We start from the raw sequence: 15,214 nt of genomic DNA, 5'->3' as shown, positions 1-15,214 counted from the left end.
ATATAATATAATGTAATATAATATAATGTATTATAATGTAATATAATATAATGTAATATAATATAATATAATATAATGTAATATAATATAATGTATTATAATGTAATATAATATAATATAATATAATATAATATAATATAATGTAGTATAATATAATATAATATAACATAATGTAATGTAATATAATATAATATAATATAATATAATGTAATATAATATAATATAATATAATATAATGTAATATAATGTAATATAATATAATTAGTATAATATAATATAATATAATATAACATAATGTAATGTAATATAATATAATATAATATAACATAATGTAATGTAATATAATACAATGTAATATAATATAATGTAGCATTATATAAAATAATGTAATGTGATATAAAATAATGTAATGTGGTATAAAATAATGTAATGTAATGTGCCATAAATGTCATAAATGTCATAATATGATAATGTGCTAAATAGCATAGTGTGCTAAATGTCATAATGTGCTAAATGTCATAATGTGCTAAATGGCATAATGTGCTAAATGTCATAATGTGCTAAATGGCATAATGTCATAAAGGTCATAATGTGCTAAATGTCATAAATGTCATAATGTCATCAATGTCATAATGTGCTAAATGTCATAATGTACTAAATGTCATAATGTGCTAAATGTCATAAATGTCATAATGTGCTAAATGGCATAGTGTGATAATGTGCTAAATAGCATAGTGTGCTAAATGTCATAATGTGATAATGTGCTAAATAGCATAGTGTGCTAAATGTCATAATGTGATAATGTGCTAAATAGCATAGTGTGCTAAATGTCCTAATGTGCTAAATGTCATAAATGTCATAATGTCATAAATGTCATAATGTCATAAATGTCATAATGTACTAAATGTCATAATGTGCTAAATGTCATGATGTCATAAATGTCAAAATGTCATAAATGTCATAATGTACTAAATGTCATAATGTACTAAATGTCATAATGTACTAAATGTCATAATGTGCTAAATGTCATAAATGTCATAATGTGCTAAATGGCATAATGTGCTAAATGTCCTAATGGTGCTAAATGTCATAAATGTCATAATGTGCTAAATGGCATAATGTCATAAATGTCATAATGTACTAAAAAATGTCATAATGTGCTAAATGTCATAATGTGCTAAATAACCTAAATGTCATAATGGGCTAAATGTGCTAAATGTCATAATGTGCCAAATGTGGTAAATGCCAGGATGTGCTAAATGTGCTAAATGCCAGAATGCGCTAAATTAGCTAAATTTGCTAAATGTCATGATGTCATAATGTGCTAAAAATGCTAAAAGTGCTAAATGTCATAATGTGCTAAATGTCATAATGTGCTAAATGTCATAATGTGTCATAATGTGCTAAATGTGCTAAATGTCATAATGTCATAATGTACTAAATGTGCTAAATGTGATAATGTCATAATGTTCTAAATGTGCTAAATGTGATAATGTGCTAAATGTGATCATGTTCTAAATGTGCTAAATGTGATAATGTCATAATGTACTAAATGTGCAAAATGTCATAATGTGCTAAATGTGCTAAATGTCATAATGTCATAATGTTCTAAATGTGCTAAATGTGATAATGTCATAATGTTCTAAATGTGCTAAATGTGATAATGTTCTAAATGTGATCATGTTCTAAATGTGCTAAATGTGCTAAATGTGATAATGTTCTAAATGTGCTAAATGTGCTAATTGTGCTAAATGTCATAATGTTCTAAATGTTATAATGTACTAATGTGCTAAATGTGCTAAATGTTATAATGTGCTAAATGTTATAATGTACTAACGTGCTAAATGTGCTAAATGTCATAATGTGCTAAATGTTATAATGTACTATATGTTCTAAATGTGCTAAATGTCATAATGTGCTAAATGTCATAATGTCATAATGTGCTAAATGTGCTAAATGTGCTAAATGTCATAATGTGCTAAATGTCATAATGTGCTAAATGTCATAATGTGCTAAATGTGCTAAATTTCATAATGGGCTAAATGTCATAAATGTCATAAATGTGCTAAATATCATAAACGTGCTAAATATCATAAATGTCATACATTTGAAAAATGGCATAAAGGTTATATATATGTGATAAATGGAATTTTGACCAATCAGACCAGTTCTGAAAAAGTTCTGATATGAAAAGATTTGATGTGATTGGTCAAAATACAAATTAGTTGAAAAAAGATCAGAATTGGGATACCTGTGTAAACGTAGCCTTAGTAGAACGATGCAATGTATTAGGAATGGTATGCTAGCATAGACATTGGAAACCAACCTGTGTCTATCACTGGTGCCAGTTCAATCAATCAATCAATAAATCAATCAATCAAGCATATCTTACTTGTCACTCCAGGGCCCATTCCACTCCACCTGTCCCCAGGGGTTCCTGAGGCGCACCAGACGCACCTTAGGCTCCTTGTGCTGGGACTGCTTACACTGAGGAGAAACACACACACCTGTCCATGTAACAATCACAACCACTGGCTGCTTGAGTCAGCTGTCCCAACCCACAACCATTGGCTGCTTGAGTCAGCTTTGTCCCAACCCACAACCATTGGCGTGAAGTGAATCTATATGTTGCTATGGGTGTATCTCACCTCCTCGACGGCAGTCACAGAGTAGGCGTGGCCCTTCACAAGGCCAGTCACAGTGCGCGTCTCGAAACGAGCAGGAACCAGGGACTGGAGAATGGAATAGACAACACATGAATCACATAGCTGGTCTTCGCTATACCAGACACAACAGAATCCGTTGAGAGGTCATTTACGTAGTTGTCTTCATTGAAACGGGTAAAGACATACATTCAAAACTGGACTGTTTTCAGTTGAGACTGAGAGACTTTTTAAAAACGGAGATCCAACAGGTTTTTACAATTCAATTCAGTTTTACAATTCAGTCACTTATGTCTTTACCCAGAAGGACTTAATTTACAATTAAACATAAGAGCTAGTGTTTATTTACAGTAGCGTTGTCTACTATTATTACATGACAGGTCTATTGTGGAAGTGTACACTTACCGGACAGTTTATTAGGTACACCACCCCACAAAAATGTAGGTTAAAAGATCCACCCCTTTTTTTTCAATTTTCACAATAAATGACATTAAATAGCTCAGGACCTGAAGCAAGGATATGCATATTATTGATACCATTTGAAAGGAAACACTTTGAAGTTTGTGGAAATGTGAAATTAATGTCGGAGAATATAACACATTAGATCTGATTAAAGATAATACAAAGATAAAACATGCGTTTGTTTTTTGTACCATCATCTTTAAAATGCAAGAGAATGGCTGTGATATGAGCAAACTGAGGATGGATCAACAACATTGTAGTTACTTGTCACGCCCTGGTCTTAGTATTTTGTGTTTTCTTTATTATTTTGGTCAGGCCAGGGTGTGACATGGGTTATTTTATGTGGTGTGTTTTGTCCAGGGTTTTTTGTAGGTTATGGGATTGTGGCTTAGTGGGGTTATCTAGCAAAGTCTATGGTTGCCTGAAGTGGTTCTCAATCAGAGGCAGGTGTTTATCGTTGTCTCTGATTGGGAACCATATTTAGGCAGCCATATTCTTTGAGTGTTTGGTGGGTGATTGTTCCTGTCTCTGTGTTTGTTTGCTCCAGATAGGGCTGTTTCGGGTTTCATGTTATGTTTATTGTTTTGTTAGTTTGTTCATGTGTAGTTTCTTTACTAAAGAACCATGAATCTAAATACCCACGCTGCATTTTGGTCCGCCTCTCCTTCGACGGAAGAAAACTGTGACATTACTCCACAATACTAACATAATTGACAGAGTGAAAAGGAGTGAAAAGAAGGAATAAAAATATTCCAAAACATGCATCCTGTTTGTAATAAGGCATCAAAGTAATACTGCAAACAATGTGGCAAAGAAATACACTTTTTGTCCTGAAAACAAAGCATTATGTTTGGGACAAATCCAACACAACACATCACTGAGTAACACTCCTCATATTTTCAAGCATTGTGGTGGACTGCATCATGTTATGTGTATGCTTGTCATGGGCAAGAACTAGGGAGTTTTTTAGGATAGAAAGAAACGGAATAGAGTTAAGCACAGGCAAAATCCTAGAGGAAAACTCATTCACGTTTCAGCAGGACAATAACCTAAAATGCCAATTACATGTTGGAGTTACTTACCAAGATGACATTGAATGTTCCTGAGGGGCCTAGTTACATTTAAACTTAAATTGTCTTGAAAATCTATGGCAAGATTTGAGAATTGCCGTCTAGGAATGTTCAAAAACCAACTTGACGGAGTTTGAAGAATTTTGAAAAGAATAATGGGCAAATATTGTACAATCCAGGTGTGGAAAGCTCTTAGAGACTTACACAGAAAAAACTCACAGCTGTAATCACTGCCAAAGGTGATTCTGACATGTATTGACTCAGGGGATTGAATACTTATCTAATTAAAATATACATTTTGGAATTTTATAAATTTTCTTTCACTTTGACATCACAGAGTATTTTCTGAAGATCGTTAACAAAAAAATACAATTAAATCCAGGTCAGGGTTTAGTCCCTGATAAACACAGATACAGGTCAGGGTTTAGTCCCTGATAAACACAGATACAGGTCAGGGTTTAGTCCCTGATGAACACAGATACAGGTCAGGGTTTAGTCCCTGATAAACACAGATACAGGTCAGGGTTTAGTCCCTGATGAACACAGATACAGGTCAGGGTTTAGTCCCTGATGAACACAGATACAGGTCAGGGTTTAGTCCCTGATAAACACAGATACAGGTCAGGGTTTAGTCCCTGATGAACACAGATACAGGTCAGGGTTTAGTCCCTGATAAACACAGATACAGGTCAGGGTTTAGTCCCTGATATACACAGATACAGGTCAGGGTTTAGTCCCTGATGAACACAGATACAGGTCAGGGTTTAGTCCCTGATGAACACAGATACAGGTCAGGGTTTAGTCCCTGATAAACACAGATACAGGTCAGGGTTTAGTCCCTGATAAACACAGATACAGGTCAGGGTTTAGTCCCTGATAAACACAGATACAAGTCAGGGTTTAGTCCCTGATAAACACAGATACAGGTCAGGGTTTAGTCCCTGATGAACACAGATACAGGTCAGGGTTTAGTCCCTGATAAACACAGATACAGGTCAGGGTTTAGTCCCTGATAAACACAGATACAGGTCAGGGTTTAGTCCCTGATAAACACAGATACAGGTCAGGGTTTAGTCCCTGATAAACACAGATACAGGTCGGGGTTTAGTCCCTGATAAACACAGATACAGGTCAGGGTTTAGTCCCTGATAAACACAGATACAGGTCAGGGTTTAGTCCCTGATAAACACAGATACAGGTCAGGGTTTAGTCCCTGATGAACACAGATACAGGTCAGGGTTTAGTCCCTGATAAACACAGATACAGGTCAGGGTTTAGTCCCTGATAAACACAGATACAGGTCAGGGTTTAGTCCCTGATGAACACAGATACAGGTCAGGGTTTAGTCCCTGATGAACACAGATACAGGTCAGGGTTTAGTCCCTGATAAACACAGATACAGGTCAGGGTTTAGTCCCTGATAAACACAGATACAGGTCAGGGTTTAGTCCCTGATGAACACAGATACAGGTCAGGGTTTAGTCCCTGATAAACACAGATACAGGTCAGGGTTTAGTCCCTGATAAACACAGATACAGGTCAGGGTTTAGTCCCTGATGAACACAGATACAGGTCAGGGTTTAGTCCCTGATAAACACAGATACAGGTCAGGGTTTAGTCCCTGATAAACACAGGTACAGGTCAGGGTTTAGTCCATGATGAACACAGATACAGGTCAGGGTTTAGTCCCTGATAAACACAGATACAGGTCAGGGTTTAGTCCCTGATAAACGCAGATACAGGTCAGGGTTTAGTCCCTGATGAACACAGATACAGGTCAGGGTTTAGTCCCTGATGAACACAGATACAGGTCAGGGTTTAGTCCCTGATAAACACAGATACAGGTCAGGGTTTAGTCCCTGATAAACACAGATACAGGTCAGGGTTTAGTCCCTGATAAACACAGATACAGGTCAGGGTTTAGTCCCTGATGAACACAGATACAGGTCAGGGTTTAGTCCCTGATAAACACAGATACAGGTCAGGGTTTAGTCCCTGATAAACGCAGATACAGGTCAGGGTTTGGTGGCCATAATTGTTTTGTTTTCTTATTAAATAACCTACTTTTTAAAATATGTTATTTTGGGGGGGGGGGGCAGTTCCCACTATTCTTGTATTTTTACATGTTTTTATTCACAAGGAAAGAGAGAAGAAAGCATTGGTCGTGTCCAAAATCTGCATACAGTGTCCTACTAGACACTATTTAGAATGTACTATTGAGTACTATTGAGTAAAAACGAATGCAGTAAGCCACAAATATCAGCATACTTGGCTCCTCTTACTGAGAAGACCTCATCTAAGGCATATTTGCTTTGATTCCTGCCATTGGTTCATTTTGGTACAACGTGTCCCTTCAGCTGATTATCAGCTGTTGTCAAATATACGTGGGTCTCAAAACACGATTCTCTTCCTCAATAGTATGCAATTTTATTAGATGAAAAGCCAAAAATGAGTAAGACATCTTGGCATTTACAACATACTACATTTTAGACATTTCACAAACTATGAAACGTTCTTATTTCGCATTCTCAAAACAACTACTATTTACAGCGGAAGTACGAATATTTTTACACTGCCATTCTGCCAATTAGACAGTGGGACAGATTTGGACAAGGCCATTCTGCCAATTAGACAGTGGGACAGATTTGGACAAGGCCATTCTGCCAATTAGACAGTGGGACAGATTTGGACAAGGCCATTCTGCCAATTAGACAGTGGGACAGATTTGGACAAGGCCATTCTGCCAATTAGGCAGTGGGACAGATTTGGACAAGGCCATTCTGCCAATTAGACATTGGGACAGATTTGGACAAGGCCATTCTGCCAATTAGGCAGTGGGACAGATTTGGACAAGGCCATTCTGCCAATTAGACAGTGGGACAGATTTAGACAAGGCCATTCTGCCAATTAGACAGTGGGACAGATTTGGACAAGGCCATTCTGCCAATTAGACAGTGGGACAGATTTGGACAAGGCCATTGTGCCAATTAGACAGTGGGACAGATTTGGACAAGGCCATTCTGCCAATTAGACAGTGGGACAGATTTGGACAAGGCCATTCTGTCAATTAGACAGTGGGACAGATTTAGACAAGGCCATTCTGCCAATTAGACAGTGGGACAGATTTGGACAAGGCCATTCTGCCAATTAGACAGTGGGACAGATTTGGACAAGGCCATTCTGCCAATTAGACAGTGGGACAGATTTGGACAAGGCCATTCTGCCAATTAGACAGTGGGACAGATTTGGACAAGGCAATTCTGCCAATTAGACAGTGGGACAGATTTGGACAAGGCCATTCTGCCAATTAGACAGTGGGACAGATTTGGACAAGGCCATTCTGCCAATTAGACAATGGGACAGATTTGGACAAGGCCATTCTGCCAATTAGACAGTGGGACCGATTTGGACAAGGCCATTCTGCCAATTAGGCAGTGGGACAGATTTGGACAAGGCCATTCTGTCAATTAGACAGTGGGACAGATTTAGACAAGGCCATTGTGCCAATTAGGCAGTGGGACAGATTTGGACAAGGCCATTGTGTCAATTAGACAGTGGGACAGATTTGGACAAGGCCATTGTGTCAATTAGAAAATGGGACAGATTTGGACAAGGGAATTGTGTCAATTAGACAGTGGGACAGATTTGGACAAGGCCATTGTGTCAATTAGACAGTGGGACAGATTTGGACAAGGCCATTGTGTCAATTAGACAGTGGGACAGATTTGGACAAGGCCATTGTGTCAATTAGACAGTGGGACAGATTTGTACCCACACTGACACGGTACACACGTGCACAGGGTGCGGGGACGGCAGCACTAACCCCCGGCCACCACAGACAGGACACATAGTAATACCTTTTGCATTGACTGAAATGGCTCTTAGGTCTGGTGACAGGTCAGGTGACAAGTCAGGTGACAGGTCAGGTGACAAGTCAGGTGACAGGTCAGGTGACAAGTCAGGTGACAGGTCAGGTGTTAGGTCTGGTGACAGGTTAGGTGTTAGGTCAGGTGACAGGTCAGGTGTTAGGTCAGGTGACAGGTCAGGTGTTAGGTCTGGTGACAGGTCAAGTGAAAGGTCAGGTGACAGGTCAGGTGAAAGGTCAGGTGTTAGGTCAGGTGACAGGTCAGCTGACAGGTCAGGTGACAGGTCAGGTAACAGGTCAGGTAACAGGTCTGGTGACATGTCTGGTGACAGGTCAGGTGACAGGTCAGGTGAAAGGTCAGGTGACATGTCTGGTGACAGGTCAGGTGTTAGGTCTGGTGACAGGTCAGGTGTTAGGTCAGGTGACAGGTCAGGTGTTAGGTCAGGTGACAGGTCAGGTGTTAGGTCTGGTGACAGGTCAAGTGAAAGGTCAGGTGACAGGTCAGGTGAAAGGTCAGGTGTTAGGTCAGGTGACAGGTCAGCTGACAGGTCAGGTGACAGGTCAGGTAACAGGTCAGGTAACAGGTCTGGTGACATGTCTGGTGACAGGTCAGGTGACAGGTCAGGTGAAAGGTCAGGTGACATGTCTGGTGATAGGTCTGGTGGCAGGTCTGGTCTTAGGTCAGGGGACAGGTCTGGTGACAGGTCTGGTCTTAGGTCAGGTGACAGGTCAGGTGGCAGGTCTGGTGACAGGTCTGGTGTTAGATCAGGTGACAGGTCAGGTGACAGGTCAGGTGACAGGTCTGGTGACAGATCAGGTGACAGGTCAGGTGTTAGTTCTGGTGACAAATCAGGTGACAGGTCAGGTGACAGGTCTGGTGGCAGGTCTGGTGACTGGTCTGGTGTTAGATCAGGTGACAGGTCAGGTGAAAGGTCAGGTGACAGGTCTGGTGACAGGTCAGGTGAAAGGTCAGGTGACAGGTCAGGTGACAGGTCTGGTGTTAGGTCTTGTGACAGGTCAGGTGACAAGTCTGGTGACAGGTCAGGTGACAGGTCAGGTGACAGGTCTGGTCTTAGGTCAGGTGACAGGTCAGGTGACAGGTCTGGTGACAGGTCTGGTCTTAGGTCAGGGGACAGGTCTGGTGACAGGTCTGGTCTTAGGTCAGGTGACAGGTCAGGTGGCAGGTCTGGTGACAGGTCTGGTGTTAGATCAGGTGACAGGTCAGGTGACAGGTCAGGTGACAGGTCTGGTGATAGATCAGGTGACAGGTCAGGTGTTAGTTCTGGTGACAAATCAGGTGACAGGTCAGGTGACAGGTCTGGTGGCAGGTCTGGTGACTGGTCTGGTGTTAGATCAGGTGACAGGTCAGGTGAAAGGTCAGGGGACAGGTCTGGTGACAGGTCAGGTGACAGGTCAGGTGACAGGTCAGGTGACACGTCTGGTGTTAGGTCTGGTGACAGGTCAGGTGACAAGTCTGGTGACAGGTCAGGTGACAGGTCAGGTGTTAGATCAGGTGACAGGTCAGGTGATGGGTCAGAATCATAAATGAAGAGAGGGGCTCCATGATGGGCTGCTCTATCGACGTGAGTGTCTTCAACTACGGTTTGTGAGACCCGTTGGAGGTCAGGGGTCACGATCCTAAGGTCAGAGACTCACGTCGATAGAGCAGCCCATCATAGAGCCTCTCTCCAGGGCCTTCTTCATGATCTTGTACAGCTCCTTGGGCGCCTCCTTCATCTCATAGAACTCTGTCACGCCCCCGGTAAAGTCTTCCATGGCCTCCGTGGTGTTACCGCCCTTCAGGGCCTCGTAGGAACCGTGAAGCCTGGGGGGGAGGGATGGGAGGGTTAGGGTCGTGGTGTTACCGCCCTTCAGGGCCTCATAGGAACCGTGAATCCTGGGGAGGGGTGATGGGAGAGTGAGGGTTAGGGTCGTGGTGTTACCACCCTTCAGGGCCTCATAGGAACCGTGAAGCCTGGGGAGGAGGAGGGAGGGTTAGGGTCGTGGTGTTACCGCCCTTCAGGGCCTCATAGGAACCGTGCAGCCTGGGGAGGAGGGGGGATGGGAGAGTGAGGGTTAGGGTCGTGGTGTTACCGCCCTTCAGGGCCTCATAGGAACCGTGAAGCCTGGGGAGGAGGAGGGATGGTTAGGGTCGTGGTGTTACCGCCCTTCAGGGCCTCATAGGAACCGTGAAGCCTGGGGAGGAGGGGGGATGGGAGAGTGAGGGTTAGGGTCGTGGTGTTACCGCCCTTCAGGGCCTCATAGGAACCGTGAAGCCTGGGGAGGAGGAGGGATGGTTAGGGTCGTCGTGTTACCGCCCTTCAGGGCCTCATAGGAACCGTGAAGCCTGGGGAGTAGGGGGATGGGAGAGTGAGGGTTAGGGTCGTGGTGTTACCGCCCTTCAGGGCCTCATAGGAACCGTGAAGCCTGGGGAGGGGGGGTGGGAGAGTGGGGGTTAGGGTCGTGGTGTTACCGTCCTTCAGGGCCTCGTAGGAACCGTGAAGCCTGGGGAGGAGGGGGGATGGGAGAGGGAGGGTTAGGGTCGTGGTGTTACCGCCCTTCAGGGCCTCATAGGAACCGTGAAGCCTGGGGAGGAGGAGGGATGGTTAGGGTCGTGGTGTTACCGCCCTTCAGGGCCTCATAGGAACCGTGAAGCCTGGGGAGGAGGGGGGATGGGAGAGTGAGGGTTAGGGTCGTGGTGTTACCGCCCTTCAGGGCCTCATAGGAACCGTGAAGCCTGGGGAGGAGAGGGGATGGTTAGGGTTAGGGTTGTGGTGTTACCGCCCTTCAGGGCCTCATAGGAACCGTGAAGCCTGGGGAGGAGGAGGGATGGGAGAGGGAGGGTTAGGGTCGTGGTGTTACCGCCCTTCAGGGCCTCATAGGAACCGTGAAGCCTGGGGAAGAGGGGGGATGGGAGAGTGAGGGTTAGGGTCGTGGTGTTACCGCCCTTCAGGGCCTCATAGGAACTGTGAAGGCTGGGGAGGAGGGGGGATGGGAGAGTGAGGGTTAGGGTCGTGGTGTTACCGCCCTTCAGGGCCTCATAGGAACTGTGAAGCCTGGGGAGGGGGGGTGGGAGAGTGAGGGTTAGGGTCGTGATTTTACCGCCCTTCAGGGCCTCATAGGAACTGTGAAGCCTGGGGAGGGGGGGTGGGAGAGTGAGGGTTAGGGTCGTGATGTTACCGCCCTTCAGGGCCTCATAGGAACCGTGAATCCTGGGGAGGGGTGATGGGAGAGTGAGGGTTAGGGTCGTGGTGTTACCGCCCTTCAGGGCCTCATAGGAACCGTGAATCCTGGGGAGGGGTGATGGGAGAGTGAGGGTTAGGGTTGTGGTGTTACCACCCTTCAGCCTGGGGAGGGGTGGGAGAGTGAGGGTTAGGGTCGTGGTGTTACCACCCTTCAGCCTGTGGAGGGGTGGGGGGGAGTGAGGGTTAGGGTCATGGTGTTACCACCCTTCAGCCAGGGGAGAGGGGGGAGAGTGAGGGTTAGGCTCGTGGTGTTACCACCCTTCAGCCTGGGGAGGGGGGAGGAGAGTGAGGGTTAGGGGTACCTACTTGGTGTAGGGTTGGGGTAAAGGTTACCTACTTGGTGTTAGGGTTTGGGTTAGGGTTACCTACTTGGTCTAGATTTAGGGTAAGCAGTACATACTTGGCGTAGGCCTTCTCCAGCAGGGCACTCCAGAATTCATTTCTCTCGGCAGACTTGGTGAACACCAGCTGGCTGTTGAAGGTGGGGATGCGGTCGTCAATAACAACGTCAACCCAGTCGCCATAGCGCCAGAACTGGGGGGGAAAAGAGTTGTCCAATGCAGTATACGGTTGAGGATTGCAATCAGGGTTGGGGTTGGGGTTATTCCATTTCATTTCATTTCATTTCATTTCACACAATTCAGGAAGTAAACTGAAATTCCTATCCCACTTTTTAAGGAAATTAAAACGAGTTTAATGTGAATTGTAAATAAGTGTACGTCTTGAGCAGACTGAATTGAAATGGAACTGTGATTACAGTGTAACATAGTGTAGTATTGAGAGTTGTTTAGACCATAGGAACAAATCTCTAAAAGAGTTTTAGAGCCTCTAACCCTGGTATTAACTGGTAAACTCATTCTTGTTCTGTGCTTTTGATTGGTGGGTTCTGACCTGGAAGTGGAAGATTCCTCCATATTCCTCAGAGAAGCTCTGTTCCTGAGGAACGACCCGGTAGAGAAGCTTCTCATTCAGAGTCAGACAGGCTATAGCAGCCAGCAGCCAGCAGTCACCTAGGAAACACACAGTTAGTTACCAACAGACATACACCTAGGAACACACAGTCAGACAGACACACACACCTAGGAACACACAGTCAGACAGACACACACACCGAGTAACACACAGTCAGACAGACACACACACCTAGTAACACACAGTCGGACATACACACACACCTAGGAACACAGAGTCAGACAGACACACACACCTAGTAACACACAGTCAGACAGACACACACACCTAGTAACACACAGTCAGACAGACACACACACCTAGTAACACACAGTCAGACAGACACACACACCTAGGAACACACAGTCAGACAGACACACCTAGGAAGCACACAGTCACACACATACATTGAGTGTACAAAATATTAACACCTGCTCTTTCCATGACATACACTGACCAGGTGAATCCAGGTGAAAGCTATGATTCCTTATTGATGTCACTTGTCCACTTCAGTCAGTGTAGATGAAGGGGAGGAGACGGGTTAAAGAAGGATTTTTAAGTCTTGAGACAATTGAGTCATGGATTGTGTATGTATGCCACTGAGAGGGTGAATTGGCAAGACAAAATATTTAACTGCAATGCTGCTGGGTTTTTTACGCTCAACAGTTTCCCGTGTGTATCAAGAATGGTCCACCACCCAAAGGACATCCAGCCAACTTGACACAACTGTGGGAAGCATTGGAGTTAACATGGACCAGCATCCCTGTGGAACGCTTTCAACACCTTGTAGAGTCAACATGGGCCAGCATCCCTGTGGAACGCTTTCAACACCTTGTAGAGTCAACATGGACCAGCATCCCTGTGGAACGCTTTAGACACCTTGTAGAGTCAACATGGGCCAGCATCCCTGTGGAACGCTTTAGACACCTTGTAGAGTCAACATGGGCCAGCATCCCTGTGGAACGCTTTAGACACCTTGTAGAGTCCACATGGACCAGCATCCCTGTGGAACGCTTTAGACACCTTGTAGAGTCAACATGGGCCAGCATCCCTGTGGAACACCTAACACCTTGTAGAGTCAACATGGACCAGCATCCCTGTGGAACGCTTTAGACACCTTGTAGAGTCAACATGGACCAGCATCCCTGTGGAACGCTTTAGACACCTTGTAGAGTCAACATGGGCCAGCATCCCTGTGGGACGCTTTAGACACCTTGTAGAGTCAACATGGACCAGCATCCCTGTGGAACGCTTTCAACACCCTGTAGAGTCAACATGGGCCAGCATCCCTGTGGAACGCTTTCAACACCTTGTAGAGTCAACATGGACCAGCATCCCTGTGGAACGCTTTAGACACCTTGTAGAGTCAACATGGACCAGCATCCCTGTGGAACACCTAACACCTTGTAGAGTCAACATGGACCAGCATCCCTGTGGAACGCTTTAGACACCTTGTAGAGTCAACATGGACCAGCATCCCTGTGGAACGCTTTAGACACCTTGTAGAGTCAACATGGACCAGCATCCCTGTGGAACGCTTTAGACACCTTGTAGAGTCAACATGGGCCAGCATCCCTGTGGGACGCTTTAGACACCTTGTAGAGTCCATGTCCACGACAAATTGAGACTATTCTGAGGGCAACTTAATAATAGGAAGATGTTCCTAATGTTTTGTACAATCACTGTAAACACACACACACACACACACACACACACACACCCAATGAACACACAGTCATTCAACAGGCTCAATGGGAGGTTGGTTTCATTCCCCATTGCCACTGGTAAAGGTCCACAACATGTAAAAACCATTGTTATCTAACACCCTGGCAGTGATTGGTTGGAGTTGATGGACGGGAGACCCACTGTTATGTTTTGTTTATTGTTCAAGTATTGAGTGGTGACCATCTTTGTTGTCTCCATGTGGGACTTGATAGGGAGAGAGGCTTTTCTGACACACCTGCTGCACAAATTGATGACGTCTGGTATTTCACGCAGCTGAGAGTCGAGTGGAGATGAATGGATTGGGTTCAGTCAGTCATCCTGATGAGCCCTTCCTAGCTAGCTAGTTCGGTCAGTCATCCTGATGAGCCCTTCCTAGCTAGCTAGTTTAGTCAGTCATCCCGATGAGCCCTTCCTAGCTAGCTAGTTTAGTCAGTCATCCCGATGAGCCCTTCCTAGCTAGCTAGTTTAGTCAGTCATCCTGATGAGCCCTTCCTAGCTAGCTTGTTTAGTCAGTCATCCTGATGAGCCCTTCCTAGCTAGCTAGTTTAGTCAGTCATCCTGATGAGCCCTTCTTAGCTAGCTAGTTTAGTCAGTCATCCTGATGAGCCCTTCCTAGATAGCTAGTTTAGTCAGTCATCCCGATGAGCCCTTCCTAGCTAGCTAGTTTAGTCAGTCATCCTGATGAGACCTTCCCAGCTAGCTAGTTTAGTCAGTCATCCTGATGAGCCCTTCCCAGCTAGCTAGTTTAGTCAGTCATCCTGATGAGCCCTTCCTAGCTAGCTAGTTTAGTCAGTCATCCTGATGAGCCCTTCCTAGCTAGCTAGTTTAGTCAGTCATCCTGATGAGACCTTCCCAGCTAGCTAGTTTAGTCAGTCATCCTGATGAGCCCTTCCCAGCTAGCTAGTTCAGTCAGTCATCCTGATAAGCCCTTCTTAGCTAGATAGTTTAGTCAGTCATCCCAATGAGCCCTTCCTAGCTAGCTACTTCAGTCAGTCATCCTGATAAGCCCTTCCTAGCTAGATAGTTTAGTCAGTCATCCTGATGAGCCCTTCCCAGCTAGCTAGTCCAGTCAGTCGTCCCGATGAGACCTTCCCAGCTAGCTAGTTCAGTCAGTCGTCCTGATTTTGGGCAACAGGCGAGTCCGTATTTGCCTCTCCCGACTTGATATGTAAAAATACTGATGCAATATTTCCTCCAATATCTTTGTGTTGTTGAGGAACAGTACCCAGTCTC

At 44.5% G+C, this 15,214-nt stretch overlaps 1 protein-coding gene across 2 annotated transcripts in view; it reads right to left on the bottom strand.

Moving 5' to 3' along the window:
- The window catches only part of LOC110498417 (calpain-3-like), a 43,429-nt gene that overhangs the window by 22,044 nt on the left and 6,171 nt on the right, over nucleotides 1–15,214 (bottom strand). For both annotated transcript variants that reach the window (XM_090211722.1, XM_090211723.1), the window contains exons 3-7: nucleotides 12,197–12,315; nucleotides 11,706–11,839; nucleotides 9,717–9,885; nucleotides 2,649–2,732; nucleotides 2,393–2,487 (exon numbers count right to left, since the gene is read on the bottom strand). In XM_090211722.1, the coding sequence (XP_090067848.1) occupies nucleotides 2,393–2,487; nucleotides 2,649–2,732; nucleotides 9,717–9,885; nucleotides 11,706–11,839; nucleotides 12,197–12,315 (601 nt within the window). The remainder of the gene's footprint in view (nucleotides 1–2,392; nucleotides 2,488–2,648; nucleotides 2,733–9,716; nucleotides 9,886–11,705; nucleotides 11,840–12,196; nucleotides 12,316–15,214) is intronic.

The sequence above is a fragment of the Oncorhynchus mykiss genome, chromosome 19 (assembly GCF_057628025.1).
Source record: "Oncorhynchus mykiss isolate SJ-2025 chromosome 19, ASM5762802v1, whole genome shotgun sequence".
In the NCBI taxonomy this organism is placed as follows: Eukaryota; Metazoa; Chordata; class Actinopteri; order Salmoniformes; family Salmonidae; genus Oncorhynchus; species Oncorhynchus mykiss.
Note: the sequence above shows the minus strand (reverse complement) of the source record. Positions and strands in the feature narration are given on the sequence as shown.